The 22369-nt window shown below is 40.6% G+C and overlaps 2 protein-coding genes across 5 annotated transcripts in view; both read left to right on the forward strand.

The window, feature by feature from the left end:
- The window catches only part of LOC106008481 (uncharacterized), an 85553-nt gene that overhangs the window by 55323 nt on the left and 7861 nt on the right, over nucleotides 1–22369 (forward strand). For 2 of the 4 annotated variants that reach the window (XM_087201482.1, XM_087201483.1), the window contains 2 exons: nucleotides 21932–22058; nucleotides 22231–22291. In XM_087201482.1, the coding sequence (XP_087057608.1) occupies nucleotides 21932–22058; nucleotides 22231–22291 (188 nt within the window). Of the gene's footprint in view, nucleotides 1–1738; nucleotides 19730–21931; nucleotides 22059–22230; nucleotides 22292–22369 lie in introns of those variants that run through there. The other 2 variants (XM_087201484.1, XM_087201485.1) reach the window with 2 other exon arrangements.
- LOC101705049 (adhesion G protein-coupled receptor E3) overlaps nucleotides 1–22369 on the forward strand; it is a 110181-nt gene that overhangs the window by 12561 nt on the left and 75251 nt on the right. The gene's annotated exons all lie outside the window — the stretch shown is intronic.

The following is a 22369-nucleotide window of genomic DNA, read 5'->3' on the forward strand; positions in this document are numbered from 1 at the left end:
GTGTGTTGTTCAATTTCCACGTGTTTATGAAATTTTTTGACTTTCTTTTGCTATGGATCTCCAATTTCATCGCACTATAGTCTGGTAATATACAGGGGATAACTTCAATTCCTTTGCACTTACTTAAACATGTTCTAAGTGTGAGTATGTGGTCTATTTTTGAGAATGACCCATGTGCAGCTGAGAAGAATGTGTATTCTGATTTTGTGGGGTGGAAGACTCTGTAAACATCTGTTAAGTTCATTCAAGAGTTCGACTGAGTTCTAGTATTTCATTACTTATTTTTAGTCTAGTTGATCTATCTATTTGTGACAGTGGGGTGTTGACATCTCCCACTACAATTGTATTAGTGCATATATGACTTTTCGTGTCTGTTAGTATTTGTTTTATATAGTTGGGTGCACTAGTGTTTGGTGCATAGATATTTATGATTGTCATCTCTTCCTCTTGGATTGTTCCCTTTACAAGGATGTAATGTCCTTGTTCATCTCTCTTAATCAGTGTTGGTTTGAAATCTACTTGATCTGCCAAGAGGATAGCTACTCCTGCTTTTTTTCTGGTTCCTGTTGCATGGAGTATTATTTTCCACCCTTTAACTTTCAGTCTATGAGTTTCCTTTTGAATTAAGTGTGTTTCTTGTATGCAGCATATTGTTGGGTTTTGCTTCTTGACCCATCCTGCCAGTCTATTTCTTTTGATTGGTGAATTGAGACCATTAATGTTGTTGGTTATAACTGAAACGTATTGACTTGTCATTGCCATGACTTTTTCTTTTTGTTGGGTTCTCCCCCTTTACATTTAATTTCTTGTCATGCCAGATGGGTTCATTCTGCTTTGCTTCCTGGGGTTGTGATCCTCAATGTCTGTTCCTAGGATATTGTGTAAAATTCTTTGGAGTGCTGGTTTGGTATTCACGAAGTTCCTAAGGTGCTCTTTGTCATGAAAGTATCTTATTTCCCCATCCATTTTGAAAGATAGTTTTGCAGGGTACATCAATCTGGATTGGAGGCTGTTTTCTTTTAGGGCTTGGAATATGTCACTCCAAGCTCTTCTTGCCTTGATGGTTTGTGTTGAGAAGTCTGCTGTGATTCTGATAGGCTTTGCTTTGTATGTGATTTGTTTCTTTTCTCTGACTGCTTGTAGAACTTTGTTCTTCTGTTGAGTTTCTGGAATCTTAACAATTATATGCCTATGTGTAGATTTTTTTTGATCAAGGCTATTTGGAGTCCTATATGCCTCACTTCTCTGTATGTCAGGCTCTTTTCCCCTCCTTGGGAAGTTTTCTGCCATTATTTCTGTGAAGAGATTTTTTTATGTCATCTGCACTCTCTCCTGTTTCTTCATTGACTCCAATCAGTCTTATGTTATTCTTCTTTGCATCATCTAGCAGCTGCTGGATAGATTTCTCATGTTCCCTTATAATTTTGAAGCAATTTTTCTTTTCCTGGTCACTAATTGCAATCTTATCTTCTATATCTGAAATTCTGTCCTCACATTGGCTCATTATGCTGTGTAGACGTTCCATGGAGTTTTTCATGTCCTGGAAATCTATTTGCATCTGCTTTATGGATTCCATTTGTTTCTTATGTTGGGATTCCATCATGTTCCTGAGCTCCTCTCTAGATTTATTAATCATGTCTTGCACTAGGGGCACAATTTCTCCTGTTATCTGAGAAATTATTTCTGATTTCGTTTTTTCCAGATCCCCTTTTGTTGCCAGTTCAGTGGGTCCAGGTGGTTGAGTATCAGAGTGTTCCATCTCATTTCCCTTTGGGGTTGCTCTAGGTGATCTGGAAGTCTGGTTTTGAGACTTATTTACGTGTTTTCTCATTTTGACTGGGGCGGGGGGCTGTTAGCGCCTGCATGGATTACCTCCTCTGAGCTGGGAGAGGTGGGACAGGGGCTTTGAGCAGCGGTAGGAATGGTTATCCAAAAGCCCTTTCCTGTGGGCTGGGAGCAGCGGGAGGGATGGTGGCCTGGAAGCCCCTTCCTCTGGACCAGGAGCAGTGGGATGGCAGCTCAGAATCCCCTCCCTCTGGGCCAGGAGTAGTGGGAGGGATGGTGGCCTGGAAGCCCCTTCCTCTGGGCTAGGAGCAGCGTAACAGAAGGTAGCCCAAAAGCCCTTTCCTCTGGGCTGGGAGCAGCGGGAGGGATGGTGACCAGGAAGCCCCTTCCTCTGGACCAGGAGCAGTGGGACGACGGCTCAGAAGCCCCTACCTCTGGGCTGGGAACAGCGGGACTCAGTACCTTGGTCTGGTGGTCTGGTGTCCTCTGCGTCTTTGTAGTGTGGAACCAGGTGGCTGCTTGTCTGCAGCGGGGTGATTCGGTGTCTTCGGCGCAACTCAGGACCTCGGTAGGGCATGCACAGACCTTCCCGAATTAGCCCACTTGTGAGTTGTCTTTTCTTCTCATTTCTGTCTTAAGTCTGCATTCTTTCTAGGATGAGGGAGCCTCGATCTAATCAAGTGCCTTCTTTTCTTCAGGGGTCTTCTGTGTTGTCAAGGCATTGAGGTGGGTTACTGGGTCCTTGTCTCCACGCCTGGTCACCCTGAGGGCTGAAATGCCCACCGTGTCCTGTGTCGGTCCTGTGTCCTGTGTCGGCCCCGTTCTGCCATTTCTCACCTTCCTGTGGAGGTGGGAATCTTGGCGACTCTGCTGCCTGGCCACACCACACAGTGTTTCCCCTGTGGGATCTTGCTTCCCATGGGGGGTGCCGGAGAAGCAGGGCACAGGCACCCCGGTTCTTCAATTTCACAAACCTCTTTAGGGTTTTGCTGCCTACCTGGGGTACTGCTAGGAAGCAGGCTTGTGGCTTCTACTCCTGCCCCAGCCCCTGAACTCAACCAAGTTTCCCCTCTCTCCAGCCCTGGGGGAAGCCTGCCCATAAACACAGTCCCCTCTAACACCCTGCCTCTGCCACCGTTTGGTTTTTTATGGCCTCCGGTGTGTTGGGCCTCTGGTGTCCCCTGTAATGTATTATAGCCACTGATTTAGGTTTTTATATGGCTTTTAGTAAAGCTAGAATCTCATGTTTATTTTTGATGTCTTTTTTTTTATAAGAGTAGGCCCCGTTGTTTATATATTTTTTATGAACATGTACAGTTGTAAAGGCATACCGACTGTATAGATATTAATAACCTTTTCCTCACCCAGGTTTAAGGCTTGAGTGAGGGCCATCAACTCTGTTCCTTGGGCTGAATTTTCATGGCCTAGGGCAGTGGCCCATCTTGTTAACCCCTGGCCATCTATCACCACCGCCCCCACGTACCTGACTCCCTGTTTGACGAAGCTGTTCCCATCTGTGAAGAATGTCTCTTCAGGGTCCTCTAGGGGCACATCCTTTAAATCAGGCCTGGTCGTACTTATGTCCTGGAGGGTCTTCTGGCAGTCATGTAGCAGAGTCATTGGGTCTGAATCTGGCAGTAGGGTTGCAGAGTTTAGGGTACTGGCTTCTGTGAACTTGATCCAGGGCTGGTCACTCGGGAGCGCCGATATTGAGTCAGTCTAGTGTTTGATATCTAATGCTCAGAGCCTCCTCATAGCATGGAGGAGACTGCATGTGGCACATTGATCGTGAGCCCCTTACACAAGTTTGTCTGTCTCCTTTATGAGGAGGGCTGTCGCTGCAATGGCTTTGAGACAGGGTGGCCAGCCAGCAGCCAAGGGATCAAGTCTTTTGGACAAATAAGCCATGGGCCTTTTTTAAGGTCCTAAAGTTTGAGTAAGGACCCCTTTTGTCATTTTATCATTTTTAGCCACGAACAATTGGAAAGGCTTTTTGATGTCTGGGAGGGCCAAAGCTGGCGCCTGAACAAGGACTTGTTTTAAGGTCTCAAATGCCCTCTGTTCAGTCTCTGTCCATATTAAGGGTGTGTTCCCTCCAGCTGTGGCTGCATATAAGGGCTTTGTGATCTTTGCAAACCCTGTAATCCAGAGTCAGCAGTAGCCAGTAGTTTCCAGGATCTCACGCACCTGTCTTTTTGTGGTGGGTATTGGGATCTGTAATATAGCTTGTTTATGTCTCTGAGACAATTGTCAAGTGTCCCCCTTAATTTTGTACCCAAGATAGGTGACCAGGGAGGCACAAATCTGGGCCTTTTTGGCTGACACTTGATATCTAAGTTTTTGTAACAGTCTTAACATCTTTAGTAGCTGTCACACAGGTGTCCTGATCATCAGCCATTACTAGGAGGTCATCTACATACTGGAGAAGGGTTCCCTCAGGATGAGACGCTCTGAATGGAGCCAGGTCCCTATTTAGAGCCTCATCAAACAGGGTGGGAGCATTTTTGAACCCTTGTGGCAGTCTCGTCCAGGTCAGTTGTCCCAAGTACCCTCCTTTCGGGTCCACCCATTTGAAAGCAAAAAGGAGCTGACTCACCTCGCTCAGCGGCAGACTGAAGAAGGCATTTTTGAGGTCCAGCACAGTGTAGACTCATCACTGTGGGTGCAGGAGGCTTAGCAGGGTATAAGGATTTGGCACAGTGAGGTGTACAGTCTCAGTTTTTTTACCTCTCAGAGGTCTTGGACAGGCCTGTAGTTGGAAGTACCAGGCTTTTGGACAGTCAGGAGTGGAGTGTTTCAAGGCAATTGCCATGGCTTTAAGATTCCGGCATCTAGGAGTCAGTTGATGTGTGTCTGAATTTTTTTTTTGGTCTCTTTTGTGATGGGATACTGTCAGACAGAAACAGGCTGGGCATTGGACTTTAGACTGACCACTATAGGGACTTGATGGCTTGTTAACCCAGGGGGGTTAGTTTCAGCCCACACAAGTGGAAACTCTCTTTGTAAACCACCAATCAGCCCAGCTGACTTGTCCTCTGGCTCCAAGAGCATCAGGTACTTAGAAGCCAATGGGCAAGTCACCATAACTTTGACAGTGTCTTGTGGGATGTCTAGTTTTAGGTCTGCCTTTTTTTCTCTAAAGGTAATTCTTGTACCCAATTTTTTTTACCAGGTCCCTACCAAGCAAGGGGTATGGACACTCTGGAATCACCAGAAATGAGTGGGTCACTTGCCTGTGACCCAAGTCTACCATTTGTGTAGTTGTCCATTTATAACCCTGAGCGCCCTTGTCAGTAGCTCCCTGTACCAAAGTCACTCATGTTGTCAATTTTTTTAAAGGTTTAGTCAGTACCGAATGGGCCACCCAGGTATCTACCAGGAAGTTGGTCGGCGTTCCCCCAATTTTTAATTTTACCATGGCCTCGCGGGGGCTCAATTTGAACAAGCCCTGACTTTTTAATTTTATACCTTTAAAGGTCAGAACCTCCTGTGTCTTTTTTGTTTGTAATAGGCACATTGGTTTTTTCCGAGCTTAGGCCGCGGGGGTCTCTCTGGCTTAGGTCTCCCGGTCTGTTTACTTGTCTCATAGTTTTTGAGAGCAGCAATAGTAACTTTTTTTAGCTGTTTGCTGACTCCCTCTTCCGGGGAGTCCCAGTTGTCAAAAACCTTTTGTGTTATACTCAGGAGCTCAACCTGTTTTTTTCCTCAAATCCTTCCAATCTCTGAATTTTTTTTTTTTTAGTATCTGGGGCCGACTGAGACACAAAAGCCAGATTTGTCACGGCTGCGTTTTTTGGAGTATCAGGATTAATAGGTGTATAGACCCGACACGCCTCTAGAAGGCGCTGTAGGAAAGCCACTGGGGACTGTCTTATCCTGTTTTATCTCACTCATCTTGGTCAAATTAGTTGGCTTTTTAGCTGCTTGGCAGAGTCCCTGTAAAAGTTGCTGGTGGTAACTGGCCAGGTCTCTCCTACCTGCATCAGTGTTGGGGTCCCAGTCCGGTCGGCGGGTTGGCACTTTGGCCTCTGCTTGCTGTAGATAAGCCGGAGTGCCAGGACCAAGGTCTGGGTTTTGTCCCAGAGCCGTGTTAATGGCCTCTTGAAAAATCCGGTCTGTTCCTCTGTAGTGAAGAGGGTATGGGGCAGCTGCTGGCAGTCGTCCCAGGTAGGCTGATGAATATGGAAAACAGATACTAGGAGGTGAATCAGGCCTGTGGTTTTTCTGAAAAAGGGGAAACTTGATTTTTTTAATTATAGAGGTCACTGGTAGTAAAGGGAACATACATGAATCCAACACCTGGCTCGACCTGTTTTAAAGGAAGGACTGTGGACATTACCTGACTAGTTGTCCCTTGTGACTCATAAGTTTGTCCTGATCTGGTATGAGGGGGAGACAGGGAGTCAGATAGTGCAGTTGGGGCAGAGGGATTAGAGGGGGTGGAATCAGAAGGGAGTCAGGGTCTTTTTTAGGTTCTTTTTCCTGGGCCTGATATGGGCGCAGACCAGGTTGGAAGTCGTCTTTGTCCCTCAGAGCCTGGAAAACCTTACATTTTAAAAGAGGCTTAGCAACAAACACATCCGCCGTCTCTCGGGAACTCTGCTAGCGGAGGAAATGATGACGGACCTTATTTTTACTAAACCTAGATGACTGGGCAACCTTTGAACAGACAAGAAAGGATGGGGGGGGTCCTCCACCAGGTCCATACAGACATCAGTATAAGGGAACTGATCAGGGTAATGGGGCCCTCCCTTTCCTGTGACCCGATTTTAAACCTGTCAGGTAGTCTGAATGTTAAAACTTTCCAGACTTGGCCATCCCACCCCAAATGACGGCCATTCTAATTGACACAGGGTCCGGAGTCTTTTTTTTGAGAACTTGATGTCGAATTCATCTGGTTTTTGTGGGGTATAAATTTGAGAGAAATGTTGTAAAACACATTTAAGGGAGGGTGGAGGGGGTAGATTGTTCAGCTCCCATGGCTCGCTGTAGAACAAAACTGAAAGCAAAAGGCACACAGAGCAAGCCAACACACAACAAACAACAGATACACTGATATTTAGACAGACCATAGCCTTCTCTACCAAAAGGATAAACTGACCGGGGGACTTCCTGCCATCGTGGCAAAGTCCTGGGCATGAGAATTAGCGCTGCATCCGACTTCCCTTTCACCCTCTGTAGGATCCACTGACTGAGGATCATGAGATTCTTACCTGACCTCTGGAGGTTTTCCAGATAAACTCCCTTCAGGATGGTTGGAATGACCCAAATCCTCCACTTGGGGCCTGAGCTCCCAGGGCCCTGACCAAATGGTCAGGGTGGCCTCCCCAGGCCTATCTTGGGCGGTGGCAGCCTGAGACAGGGGCCGTCCACTGGAAGTCACCGAGTGATGGTTATCTCACTGGGGCCTCCAGAATTGTTATGTCAAGCAAGCCAGGAAATCACCAAACACCGGGACAAAGACAGAGTTAAAACTAAAAGGAGTTTATTTACTCAGGTGGACTCCACCCTCTAAGAGAAGTGAAGCCCAGAGGCAGGGGACAGCACAGCTTTTATAGGTAACTCAAACAAAGAAGTTCAGGGAGAGGCCAATGTGTCCTTTAGCCAGCTGTGAAATATCTTGCATCCCAGTTTTTTTTAACCCTCCTATCTTGTCAAGATAGGACATTTTGGGCTACAGGGTTCTACAGGGTTCAGGGCTACAGGGAGGCACCAGGCACCATCTGTTCCTGGGGGGAGTGATAAAACATGTTTACAGAAACAAAGCAAGCGGCTACCTTGTGGGAAATTCCAACACTCTGTAAGGGGAGGTGTATGAGGGGAGTTCATTCACAGGCCAAGATGGCATTTTTTAGGTTCACTTTGGTCTCACAAAAATTCCTACCACTGCTCATTTTTGGCATCCTAGTGCATGAAATACTGTTTTCCATCCTTTAATTTTTAGTCTATGAATATCATTTTAGATTAGATGAGTTTTTTAATGGAGCAGTGTTGGATTCTGTTTTTTGATCCAGTCTGCCAACCTGTGTCTTTTAATTGGAGAGTTGAGGCTATTAATATTGAGAGATACTACTAAGACTCCAGTTATTTACTATCGCCTTCTTTTTTTTTTCTTTTCTTTTTTTTTTTTTTTTGGTACTGAGGATCAAACTCAGGTCCTTGTGCTGGCGGAGCAGGCAGCAGATTATTGCCTTCTTTATCTGTTTGTGTATCCTTTGTTTTTCTTTTCCTGATATTTTTTATTGCATTTTATCCATTGACCTCACTAGTAGTTTCCTCTGTGTTTTTAGCTGTATCCGATTCATTCTTTCTGTCAAGAATATTCTTAAGTAATTTCACTAGAGGTGGATTAGTACTCATATATCTTCTGAGCAGGTCTTTTTCATGGACATACCCTTTGTCCATTTTTTTGAAGGATAGCTTTGCTGTGTAAGTTAATCGGGGTTGGAACTTAGTTGCTCTTAGGGGTTGAAATACTTCACACCAAGCCCTTCTGGGGTTTCAGGGTTTTTGCTAAGTCTGCTGTGATTGTTGTGTACTTTGTATGTGATTTTTTGTTTTTCTCTGGCTGCTTTTAAAATTCCAAGGTTTTTGTTTGATTTATTTTGTTTTGCTGAATATCTTGGAATATAATAAGGATATGCCTTGGGTGAGGATCTCTTTTTATCATAATTGTTTTGTGTTCTATAAGTGTCACTAATTTATAATTTAAACTCTTCTTATACTTCAGAAATTTTCTTCCATGCTTTCTGTGAGCATGTTAGTTAATCCATCTGTGCTATCTTCTACTTTTTCTGTAACTCTGATTAGCCTTAGATTGGTCTTCTTGTTGTCATCTGTTAGCTGCTGGATAGTCTTCTCTTGTTCTATTTTCTTTTTGGCTTCTTTGAATTCTTTGTTGTAACTCATTGTTTTGTCCTTACTATCAGGACATTCTGTCTTCACATTGGTCATTTCTGCAATATATGAATTCTATAGTTTTTATTTCAGGAATTTCTGTATTCCATCTTTTCAAGGATTCCATATCCTTGTTGAATCTGTCATTCAAATTTTGAACTATTCTGGTTAGCTCCTCCAGTTTTTAACCTATTTCACTGAAATTCACTGTGGGCATATTGATTAAAATTGCTGTGAACTTTTGGTTCTTTTTCTCTTTGAACTCATCTATTTTATTCATTCCTTCAGAGAATTTTTCATAGATTTCTGCTACCTGGTAATTGTTTTCTTTACCTTTGTGTCCTCTTGCTCTGCTTTGGAAGAGTTGGGGAGGGCGATTCAGAGAGCTTCTATACCCATGCTTCTCATCCTCTTAGTTGTATGTGTTTGGAGAGAGAGAGAGAGAGGGAGAGAAACAGACAAACAGACGGTGAGACACAGACAGAGAGGAGGATAGGAGGGAGTTTTTTTTCAAACTATATATAGTCCCTCTTTTTTCCCTCCATTTTTGGAGGGGTTTACTGCAGGCTGGGGACTAGAGAAGTGAGGGGAACTTGTGGCTTATATGGAGATTTTTATGATAAAGTGGGGTTTTGGGGGGGTTTTTTGTTGTTGTTTCTTTGGTACCAGGCATCGAACTCAGGACCTTGCACTTGCGAGGCAGGCGGCAGAACCACTGAGCTAAATCCCTGGCCTTATATATGGAAATTTTTAGAAGGATGTTGCCTCCCTGTGAATAATTTTCTGCTTTGTATGTCCAGTGCTAGTGTTTACTTCTTCTATTGTTTACTTTAAGTGATTTTGACTCTGTTCCTATGCTTTGTCAAAAGAATTCCTTCTGTTTATAACAGCATCCACAGGTTCAATATTACAACATTTCTATATGATAGACCTTGCAGTTACTCTTTCCCCTTTGTCTATTCTCTAGGTACATTATAACAGTTTATTTTTTGCAGTTGCTCTGCAGTGAGATAGGTAAAGTGAGGTGGAAGAATGGGAGGTAGTTGGATGAGTAGGGTTAGACACTAAGGGAAAATTTAAAGGGGGGAATAGTGGTAGATGAGCAGAAAAGGTTGATGTGTCTGATTTTATTGGAGTACTTTTAATTGAGTTGAATGTTTGGTATTGAGAATTTTTAGAGGATATTTTGTGGGGTCAAGGGCAAGATATGGGAGAAGGGGGGTTACTTCGTGATTCAGGAAAGCTATGTGGTTGTTGAACTTGCTGATAGGAGGATAATAAGCTAGGTAAGATATGGGAGAGCCAAAGGCTTAGGATGGGGAGAACTGAGGGTTAATACTAGTGAAGATAGAAGTAACTGTGAAGGAGCTAAGTATGGGAAATTTAAAAACTTGAGAGGAGGAGCTATGTGTTTATGTGTTAATAATATTGTCTCCATGGTTTGAGATGAAGAAACTGGATAGAGAACTGAGAAAAGGGAGAGAACCTAGACACCTATTAAATCAGAGCCAAAGAAAGAATATGCAAAAGTAACAACCTAATAAACACAGGAAAACATAAAAAAAAAATAATAACCTCACATTACTAAATAACTCAAGAAACGTACAAAAACTTAAACCAGTAAGATATCCTAGGGAAAACAGATTAAATATTCCAGTGAAACATTGGATATGTGATTCCCAGGTAGCTTCTGTGCAAGAGTCTGAGTCCTCACATTCCAATAACTCCTGTGATCCCTCCACAGCTATACAGAAGTTAACTCAGTCTTAGGACGTCTTTCTGCCAGGTTGCAGGCATTCTTACAGAGTCTGATCCAGTCCAATTTCTTGGTTTAGGAACTCTTGCTGTCCCTCTCCCTGGGTGTGATGGCAGATAGGTTCACTGGCACTAATTTGTCCACAGAGTCAGGATTATCCCTATGAAATCAAATCAGTTACAGCAGTAACAGGCTAATCTGTTACAGTGGTATCTACCAGGGCTAGTTGACAAATACCATGAGACCCAAAACAGGATCTTTTGTTTTAGCCTACAGAAGAACCTCATAGTTATAGTGTAAAGCATTAAAACCCAAGTCTTGACCCACAGTAAATGTGCGCTAAATTCAACAGCTGTGTCTCCTGTACCATTGAAAAACAGAATTCAACAGTAATTTTATAGAGTCATTTATCTGAAGCCCAGGGCGCTGGGGACTGTATAATGCCAGAGGGGGAAATACAAGAAGAAAAAAAGTTTTTTTTTAAGTCCTCTGTTCTGTGGTCTGAGAATGAGGAAATAGGATGGGGCAAAGGATCCTAATGGTGATAAGGGTTTGTCATATATTTAGAAGGAGATAACAGGGAAAATTAGATACAAAATTGGTAGTGGGAAATGGAGATGGGAAAAGATTCTATGATTAATATAAATATTAGAGGAAAAGTTAAAGGGAGACAATGAAAAGGAGGAGAGAAAAGAAAACTAAACTTGAAAACACAGGAGAAAGAAGTCAGGCAATGAGATATGGATAAAAGTAGGAGGCGTATAAAGGGACAAGGGAGAATTCTCTTACCCTCTATAAACTATATTGGGGGAAAAGAGGCAAGAGGAAGAGAAGCACACATACATAGACATTCCCATAAAAGAAAAATGGAATAATGGAATAGAAGTGTGGGGGGAAATACACAAAGGAAGGAAAACATGAAAGAGTAAAAGTATTAAATATTTAAAATGTAAAATAAAAACTGGAAAAATAATACAATCAAAGAGCAGTCAAAGAAAGTTTTCTATTGTTTTTGATACATGGCCCTTTTCCTCAGCCTAGGATTAAGGAGCAGAGCTCAGGCCAGGATGTGTCTTTGTTCATGCTGGAAGGCTAACGTACCAGTCTAAGGTACCCCAGAATGGTGCTGGGTGTAGAGATCTGCTTACCGAGAGAACACAACACCAATGTGAGCTTCCAATCCCATGTACTTCAGGCCAAACCTGTCTTCTGACCATAAGAGCTGGTTCCATGTTGCTCAGCCCCTGCCTGTCTGTGGTACTCCCCCAGGTCTGCTCTCTTTAACTGCCAGCAGTCTCCTGTGACTGTCTCTCCCTTATCCACTCTGGGAACTTGGAACCATGAAGCAGTCAAGGGGGTGTTGTAGGACTCGGGTTTAAACACCCAGCCCTTCCCTACAGGCCACCCCTACCAGCTCCTGCTCTATTACTGTGGCCTCAGGCACTGCCTGTACTGAAGTCACTCAAGTACTGTTGACTGTGGAATGCCTCTCTGGAAGCGGCATCTCACATTCTCCCTGCTGGCTCCAACCACAGAAGACTCTGTTTCCAAGCAATTCTCCAGTTCTCTGTGAGCGAAAAAGGTGTTAGTTTTACCTTGCCTCCCAGCTGGAGGCTAGCCAGCCACTATCAGCAGTGCTGCAGTCTCTCCTCTGCAGTGTGATCTATTTCTTCTGTATTGCTTAATCCTATCCTCCTATGTCAGTTCCCTCATGGTTCCTATGTACCCTCCACTCACATCAGTTCCTCCCCAAGCTATTGTTTTCCAGACTCTAGACACTTTCTGGAGAAGCTCAGTTGCTGACACTCACTGCTCTGCCATTTTGGAACTCCCCACCCCATTGTCATGTTTTTATAGACCATTTGTACTTCATCTGAGAAGTGTCTGTTCATTTCAGATACCCATTTATAATATTCAGATATTCATTAAATATTGAGTCTTTAAATTTAGGGGGCCCTAATGATTTAGAGTTCTTTATACAATCCAGATATTGGTGCTTGGTCTGAGGAATAGCTGGCAAAAAAATTTTTCCATTCTGTAGGTTGTTTCTTCATTCTATTAGTGGCTTCCTTTGCTGTGCAGAAGCTTTTGAATTTGATGTGATCCCATTTGTTTTGTTGTTGTTGTTTTGTTTTGTTACCGGGGGTTGAACTTGGGACCTTGCGCTTGCAAGGCAAGCAGCGGCACCACTGAGCTAAATCCCCAGCCCCTATCCCATTTGTTGATTCACAGTATTGTTTCTTGTGCAGCTGGGGTTCTGTTCAGAAAATCTTTGCCTATTCCTATGTCTTCAAGAGTTTTACCTCTTTTGTCTCCCAGAAAATTGAGTGTTTCTATTTTAACATTTAGATCTTTGATCTGTTTTGTTTTGTTTTTTTATTTTAGTGTCTGGTGAGAGATACAGGTCTAGATTCAGTCTTTGGCATATAGATGGCCAGTTTTCCCAGCTCCATTTGTTAAAGAGGTATCTTTCCTCTAGTGAAAGTATTGGGCCCCTTTGGAATTGTTTTTGCATTGTCTATTCTGTTCCATTGATCTACAAGTGTGCCATTGCCAGTACTATGCTGTTTTTATCCCTGTAGCTTTATAGTTTAACTTGAAGACCAGGATTGTGATGCACCCTGCTTTTCCCTTGTTGCCCAGAATTGATTTTTTTATCTTCTGGTTCCATATGAATTTTGAGATTGGTGTCTCTAGTTCTGAGAGGAATGCTATTGGTATCTTGATTGGGATAGTGTTAAATCTGTATGTTTTGCAAGTATGGCCATTTCAACTATACTGGTTCTGCTTGTTTAGGAATGGGGCATCTTTCCATTTGCTGATGTCATCTTCCATCTCCTTTTTCAGAGTAGTGTAGTTTTCATTGTAGAGGTCTTTGACTTCTTTGGTTAGGTTAATTCCTAAGTATTTCATTTTTCTTGATGCTATTGTGAAAGGTAATGTTTCCTTAATTTCTCTCTGAATTTTTTTTTTTTTTTGGTACCAGGGATTGAACTTGGGTCCTTGCACTTGCGAAGCAGGCAGTGAAACCACTGAGCTAAATCCCCAGCCCTGAATGAGATTGTTATTGATGTACAGGAAACCTATTGATTATGAGAAGTTGACTTTGTATCTTGCTACACTAGTGAATTTTATTATTACTTCTGAGTCTTCCTTCAAATTTTTGTGGTCTCCCATGTAGAGGATTGTGTCCTCTGCATATAGTGATAATTTAACTTTTTCTTTTTCTATCTATAGCCTTTTTCTTTCTCTTGCCTAGTTACTTTGGCTAGTGTTTCTAGAACTATATTGAACAAGAATGGTGTGTTAACAGTCACCCTTGTCTTCCTGATTTTAGGGGGAAAACCTTCAGCTGCTCTCCATTTAACATGATAATGAGGCTGTCATAATTTATATGTCCCACTGCCAGGCAGATTGAACCACTGGAGGTACATGATTGACCTATGCATGACTACCTCTTGTATCACTGAAGGACCCTAGTTAGCAAAACAGACTCCATATTGTTGCTGGACAACCCACCTGCCTGCCCTTTAGATGAACTTAGAAGGAGGAAGCTTAGAAACCTCCTCCCCTTAGAAAGTCTCTTAGAACAACAATTAATCAACTATTGTTTTACAAATGTTCTAATGGCAGGACGTCCACTTCTGTACCTTTTGCTTGCTTTGCTAATTCTATCCCATAGGGGGCCCTAGAAACTGTTGGCCTCAAAGGTGTATAAAACATGTTAGTCTCCCCCAAGTCGGGGCTCCAGTCTGATGCTCGGCACAGGTCCCAGCTGGTAATAAACTCCTGTGTGGATTTAATATCAGTCTCTGGTTGGTTCTCTCTTGCTGGGCCTAACATCACCAGTAGTACAAGCCACCTGATGGGACAGTCATGTAAATACCACAGGTGATACAAGCTGCCCAATGGGGCAGTCATGCATGTACTTACTAATGGTGGTTCAAGCTGGCAGGAACCTGTTAATACTATGTTGGCCATTGGTTTTTATCCATGGCTTTTATTAGATTGAGATACAGATCTTCTATACATATTTTTCTTCAGGGTTTTTATCATGAGTGGATGTTGGATTTTGTCAAATGCCTTTTCTGTGTCTATTGAGATGGTCACGACATTTTTGTCCTTGCTTCTGTTTATGTGGTATATTACATTTATTGATTTGCATATATTGAACCCTCCCTGCATCCCTGGAATGAATCTTTCTTTGTCATAGTATATGATCTTTTTGATAATCTGTTGCATTCTATTTGTCAGTTGTAATACCTCAGACAATTTGGTTCACAAACAAAAGCGTTTGGCAAAATTTTGCTTCCATTCACAAACGCCGCATGAGGTCACAGACATGACCATGACCATCTTCACCATACAAACCCAAACTAAGCCATATTCCACAAAATTGTAAAGCAAATTAAATTAATAAACTGGGGTACCCCTGTATCTTATTGAGGATTTTTACATCTGTGTTCATTAAAGAGATTGGCCTGTAGTTCTCTGTTTTGATTGGGTGCTTTTCTGGTTTTGTAATCAAGTAATGCTTGCTTCCAGGAATGACTTTGGAAGTACTGCTTCCCATTCAATTTCATTAAAGAGTTTGAGAAGTATTGGTGTTAGTTCTTCTCAGAAGTTCTCATAGAATTTGGCAGTGAATCCATTAGACCTGGGATTTTTTTAGTTGGTAGTTTTTTTAGTCTTTACTTTCTAACTGATACTAAATGATTTAGGATTTTCATATCTTCTTGGTTCAGCTTTGGCAGTTCACATGTACCTAGGAGTCTATCCATTTCTTCTGAATTTTCCATTTACTTAATAGCTTCTCAGAGTAGCTACTAGTAATCTTCAGGATTTGGGCTGTGTCTGTTGTGATTTTGACTTTTTCATATCTAATTGCATGTGGTATAGATTGCCCAAGGATTTGTATATTTTCTTTTTTGTTTCAAAGAATCAGATCTTTGATTGTTTGTATTGATTTTTGTCTAAATTTCATTAATTTCTGTTCTGTCTTTATAATTTCATTCCATGTACTATCTTTGGATTTGGATTGTTCTTGTTTTTCTAGGACCTTGAGATGCATCAGTAGGTTCTTTATTTGAACTCTCTGTTTTTTCAGTGTGGGCATTCATTGCTGTAAACTTCTATGTAGGACTGTTTTCATTATGTCCTATGTGTTTTGGTATTTCATACTGGCATCATTGATTTTAAATACTATTTTCTTCCTTAATGTCTCCTGTGACCCATTGATTATTCAAGAGGTTATTATTTGTTTTCCATTTGTTTGTATAGCTTCTGTGATATCCCTTGCAGTTGATTGATTTGCTATCTGTTGATTTCTAGTTTCATTGAACTATGATCTGATAATATGCATGGGATAATTTTGATTCTTTTGCATTTACTTAAGCATGCTTTACAGTGTACTGTAGTATGTGGTCTGTTTTAGACAGTTCATGTACTGCTGAGAGAATATGTAATGTGTTGATATTGGATGGAACACTGTAGATATCTATTAAGTCCATTTATTCAAAGGTTTGGTTCACTTCTGATATTTCTTTGTTGACTTTTTGTCTAGTTGAACTGTTTGTCGTGACAGTGGGTATTAACATTCCCTCTGTTCAGTTGTATTGCTGTTTGTCATGTCTATTAGTATTTATCTTATAAAGTTGGGCTTTCTGTTGTTTGGTGTGTATGTATGATTTAATTTTTATCTCTTCCTGTTGAATTGTTCCCTTAATGGTTATGTGGTGACTTTCTTTGTTTGTTTTGATCAGCTTGAAATCCACTTTGTCTGAAATTAGGATAGCTATACCTACCTGCTTTTCTCTGGTTTCCCTCTGCGTGAAATATTTTTTCTGTCCTTTGGTATTTAATCCATGAATTTCTTTTAGAATTTAATGTGTTTCTTATATAGTGCATTTCATTGGTTTTTGTTTCTTGGTGTATTTTGCCAATTGGAGTCCTTTGATTGGGGAAGTGAGACCATTGACATTGATAGTTATTACTGAAAGTGTTGTCTTATTCATGTCATTGCATTATTTTTCTCTTGTTGCTGATTTCCTTAACTTTTTTTTCCTTTTTCTTTTGCTTCATCCTGCCAAATAGTCTTTTTGACTTAATGGCATTGTTGACTTCTTTGTGACTTTCTAGGGTATCCATGAGAACTTTTTGTAATGCTTCTTTTGTGTTCTTAAATTTCTGGAGGTACTGCTTGCCATGGAAATACCTTTTTTCTCTATCAGCTTGAAAGGAAAATTTTGTAGGATACAAAATTTGGGGTTGGAAATTGCTACCTTTTGGGTCTTGAAACAGTTCATTTCATACCTTTCTGGCCTTTAAGTTTGTGTGAGAAATTCACTGTAATTCTAATGGGTTCACCATTATATATGATTCGTGGCCTTTCTCTAATTTTAAAAGGTTTTGTCCCTGCGATAGACTTCTGGTGCCTTCAGGATAATGTGGCACATAGAGGTTCTCTTTTGGTCATAATTATTTGAGTTTCTATGTACTTCTCTTAGCTATATGTTTATTTCTTTCCCTGTATTTGGGGAGTTTTCTGCAATAATTTCTATGGATATGTTTTGTTATGCCATTTGTCTTGTCTTTAGGTTTTTCATTTTTTTATAATTCTTAAATTAGTATCATTTACATTATCTAACAGGGTTTGGTTCCATTTTTTATGTCTTTTTTTTTTTGCTTAAATTCTTTTATTGGTCCATTTTAGGTATACAATACATTTACATTTATCATTGGGTGCTTGTACCTGTACATGATGTATCTTGGTTCTTATTTAAATACTCTCTTATTTTTAAGATGTGTTTGAGTAATTGGTCTTTGAAGGCATCGTTGTCTTCTAGTTCTGAAATTCTGTCCTCACATTGGTCAGTTCTTCTCCCCGTACTTTCAGTATGATTTTTAATCTCTTGGATTTCTGATTGAAACATTTTTATGAACTCTAATTCTTCAGAAAACTGTTCATTTGGATTTTATATCATTTTCTTTAACTCACCTAGCTTTTGATTAATGTCATGTGAAACCTGGTGCATCTTTTTGTTATCAGTTCCTCTCTGTTTATTTATATCTTCTGTGATCCCACTGAGTACCTCTGATGTGTTTTCTAGCCTCCTATCTTATCCTTTCAAGTAATTCAGATGTGTGGTTTATGCTTTTCTCTCCTGCAGTGCTCCCACATTGACTTCTGCGAGTTTTGGGAGACACTCTGTTCCCTTGTCTTCTTATGTTTCAATTGATTTATTTGTTTGTATCACTTGTTTTGTGCTTCTAGTGTAGACTTTGTCTCTAGCATAGAGATCTCCTTAGTTGCTTTTCACTGGTGTATAGTGGGTGTGGCTAACTGTAGTCCTTTGCCATGACCTCCAGATCCCACCATTTCAGTTAATTTGGGAGGGAAGAATGCAGAGTAATTGGCCTGACACCAAGTTTTCTAGGAATGTAATCTGATATTGTTAATGTAACAAAGATATTGTGGCTGTTGGTGTACAAAAGAAACTCATTAATAGCAAAAAATTATTATGACCCTGGTAATAACAAACCAGCTACAGTAGTACTATCCAAGATAAACTGAATATTAACAAATCTTAAGAACCAATTATTTACCAACCTTAACCCTAGAGAATAATCCACAATTATGGTGTAAACATTAAGACAACCCAGGTATTGACTTACAGTTAGTGTATATTGAGTATGTACTGAATGTGACAGCTATATCTCCACTAATGATAGAAAAGAATTCAACAGTAATTTTCAACAGTTAACTATATAAAGATCAGTAAACCTTTGTCATTATACTATTAAAGGTATAGAGGGACATGGAATGCATGAGGAAAAATTTAAACTATATGTGAAGCAGGAGGGAAAAGTGAGATAAGGCAACCTATTGGGGAGTAGAAGGACATTTATAAGATTGGGCAAAGGTATCAGAAAAAACTGAGAAACAGAAGATAAAAGAGAATTGGTTGTGAACTGAATCAAATTCAATGGTTAGTTTCAATGTTAACTTTACGGGGAAATTTGATTCAGTTTGAGATCAGTTCGGTTTGACCAGAATCAAAGAAAGAACTAAGTTCATGAATCAAGATACCTCCATCTTTCATTATAAACAACAATCAGGAGCCTTCTGTAGTGGCCCATGCCTAAAATTCCAGCACTCTGGGAGGCTGAGGCAGGAGAATTGGAAGTTTAAGCTTAATGGGGTAATTTATGAACCTAGTAAGAACTTGACTCATAAAAGGGCTAGAGTTCTTCAGTGTGAAGGCTCTGGGTTTGATTCCCAGTACCAATGTGGAGCTGGGAGTGAAGCTTAGTTGTGGAGCACTTCCTTAGTATGAAGAGTCCCTACAGTCAGTTGCCCCTGCTTCACAAACCCCCTATGTTGGTCAGCTTGCTCATTGCTGGCACATAATACCCAACATCCACAACTTAAAGGAGGAGAGATTTAAATTTGTTCATGATTTCCTGAGATTCAACCTATGGTTAACTCCAAGGCAGGAACATCATGGCAGAAGATAATGACATAACAAAGCTGTCATAGACTATGTAAGCAGAGAGTAACAGTGTTTGATAGTCCAGAGTAGGGTAGAGACATACTCGATTCCACATTTCCATGATATACCTACTAGTGTGTTCCACCAGTGCCCAGGTGGATCCCAAAGTCAATCAAGCTGACAGTCCTCCTGAGCTGGTCATAGTGTGGCATGCCTGCAATCTCACCACTGAAGCTGAGGCAGGGGGATAGCCATGAGGTCAAGGCATGGATATATGAGTTTAAGGCCACGCTTATCAAAATAGTGAGACCCTCTCTGGAGGTGGCAGGAGAGACAGTCTTCTCTAAACATCATATGCTATTGTTTTTTGTTGCTGAGAATGGAGTCTAGCATTGCTAGGAATACAATTGAGCTACACAACCAGATTCTAATTTGTATCCTATTTACTTTTTTGAGACTTTTTCTCTTAAGTTGCACCTGGCTGGTTTTAAATCCTTGGACTCATGTGATCTTCCCTCGTCAACCTCTCAAATAGATGGAACAATAGGTTATTACAGTGAAATATGCCTCTATTCTTCTTTGCCTTAAATTATCTCCTGTAGACATCGGTTTCCTTCATTGCTCTTCTCACAAGGTTAGCTTTTAATTAGGTTGCTTTTCTAAATTGAATACTCCAATTTCATTCCTTCTCATTGTTTGTTTTTCTTGAATTTATACAGGGTTTAATGTGCTCCTGCTTATTATTGGTATCCATTTCTGTCCTTTGGCACTGTATTTGTTCAACAGCATAAATTTTCTAGTAAGTACTGCTTTCACTGCATTCCAAAAATTATGAGTTCTATTTTCATTTTCCTCCATGTCTTAGATATTCTGTTCTTCCTCACAATCAGCAATGTTTTTCTTCACATAATTGTATTGATTTATTGGATCCTTATCTCAGTTTGCAATCATCCATCTATTCATGAATATTTAAATGTTTTTTTTAAATACTTCAGCATATTTATTTTGTACAGCTTGCTGTAACTGTCTGGTGTGATGATTCCAATATCTCTTCTATGTCTAATTTGGTTCTGGCTCCTCTTTATTCATATTGCATGTATCATTTTTCCAGAACCTAGTTCTCTACCTCTGGGCTACATCCCTAGCTATTTTATTTTTGTAATTTTATGACATGATCTTGATAAGTTGCCCATGCTGAATTTGAAGTTGTGATCCTTCCTGTATCAGTTTCCTTAAGTCCTGAGATTATAGCATGTGCCACTACACCTCACTTCAAACAGTGATGGGTCTTTTTTTGGGTTTTGGGGTGGGAAGTAAGAAGGTTGAGAGAGTGTCTTGCTATGTAGTTTGAGCTGGCCTTGAACTTATTGTATATCCCAGGCTGGCCTCAAAACTTGTGGCAATCCAACCTGCCTCAGCCTCCCCAGTGCTGGATTACAGGTGTGTGCTGCCACACTGAGCTTCAAAGTGTTTTTTAAGTCTTATCGCAAGCCTCATAAGTTTTTCTTGAATATTGGACATTATGTAGTTTCAAAAAGGAACTGTGACATTCATCTCAGGTCTTGCATGTGAGGATTTAGGATAATTTTGTAGGGTGTAGTATAAATATTTTTTTATTGCACCTGTAGGTGTCAGAGGGAAATTGCTTTCATCTCTCTTGTCATTTCTGGGCTCCCATAAAGATATTTAATGTCTGAAAGATAAAGAAATAAGTAGCATAATATTCTGATACTGTATTTTACTGTTTTTAAAAATAAATCTTTTTTTTCTAAAAAGAAATCTTAATGACATAGTGGTAATTTTTGGAAACCCGTCAATTGGAGTGGCAATTCCATCTATTCATAAAGCACAGGAAGGAGGATCACTATGTTAGGGCCAGACAGTACAGTGCCACACTGGTGTGTTGCTTGTGTACCATGTAGGAATCTATGGATTCCATCTCTAGTACTACAAATAAATAAATATTAACACAAATTTGGGGGACTGAACCTTAGTCCTGCCATATGCCAAACAGATTCTCTATCTCTAAAGTGCAACAAAAGTCCCAAATGAGTATTTTTATTCACTTGACTCCATTTCAGACCTTTTTTCTTTGTGGTTCTAGAGATTTAACCCAAGGCCACACACATGATTGATAAGCACTCTACCACTGAAAGACATCCTCCCAGTCATAGACAGGGTTTTCTTGGTTTTGTGTTTGTTGGTTTGTTTGATTTACTTTGATTTTGTTTCATTTTTTTGAGACTGGGCCTCACTAGTAGTTCAGCCTGGCCTTGAACTCACTATGTAGCCCAGGCTGGAACTTGGTGTGATCTGCTGCTTCAGCCTCCAAAGTACTAGAATTACAGTCATGTGCCACTGCACCCAGCAGGATTTTCTTGTATTGCCCTTGCTGGCCCCAAGTGTGCAATCATGCTACTCTATCCATACAAGTAGCTGGGAACTTTGATATGGCCCATGATACACATCTCTGAAGGCTTCTAATGCCATGGAATACTTCTTTTAAAAACCTAGTTTTTATTACATATTATTATTCCCCAGGTCTCCTAGCCTCTCATGTTTGTTGATGGCAATAGTTTTAAATAACCAGCAATAAAAACAAATAGTTTTAAAGGTCATTAAAAGTACATCTACTTTTTGACTGTGTATCATAAAATATGAAGTGATATAGTGTATAACAAAGCCAAAAATGACAGTTTCATATGGACATGGTTACATTGATTTAGTCTCTTTGAATATCATTTTTTATTTCTTCAAAGTGAATTGAGCTCTGCTATTAGACAGCAATATGACATGTAGAGGTAAAGATGTAGAAGTCATTTCTGTGTGTTCTTTACTGCTAAATTTTATGACAAAGTCAGAGTTGGTGTTCTTTCCACCACATGAGTTAGTAAATGTTTGGAGACCACAGACTTGTGTGGGAATGTCTTCAGTATTGAGGTTACAGCTCCAATGCTGTCAGTCTGACCATCTTCTTGTGCCAATTTATGGGACATCTTAGCATTCTGTGGAATTTGAGGATGTGGCTATGAAGTTTACCTTGGAAGAGTGGGCTTTGCTGGATTCTTCACAGAAGAGACTGTACAAAGATGTGATGAGGGAAACCATAAGGAACTTGGCCGCTGTGGGTAAGGATGATATCATTCCTTCTTTTAGTGAATTAGAGAATAAGTGTTTCTTTTATGAAAAAAATGGAAACACTATAATTTTGGACAATAAGTCAATGAGTCAAAGCTATTTGTGTAGAATCATAATGTCCTGTAATTTCTAACTTGTGATTTTTGTGGATATGAATTTTAGGGGGAAAATGGAAAGACCAGAGCACTGAAAATGAGGACACAAAGCAAGGGAGAAACCCAAGGTGAGCTGCACTCGTAAAAGTACATAGTGACTGTCAGAGAATATTTTTATAGATGATCACTTTTCAAAAAAGGCAAGG

Source organism: Heterocephalus glaber, unplaced genomic scaffold (genome assembly GCF_053883595.1).
Source record: "Heterocephalus glaber isolate CG9 unplaced genomic scaffold, H.glaber_assembly_v1.0 deba00001760, whole genome shotgun sequence".
NCBI classification, from domain to species: domain Eukaryota; kingdom Metazoa; phylum Chordata; class Mammalia; order Rodentia; family Bathyergidae; genus Heterocephalus; species Heterocephalus glaber.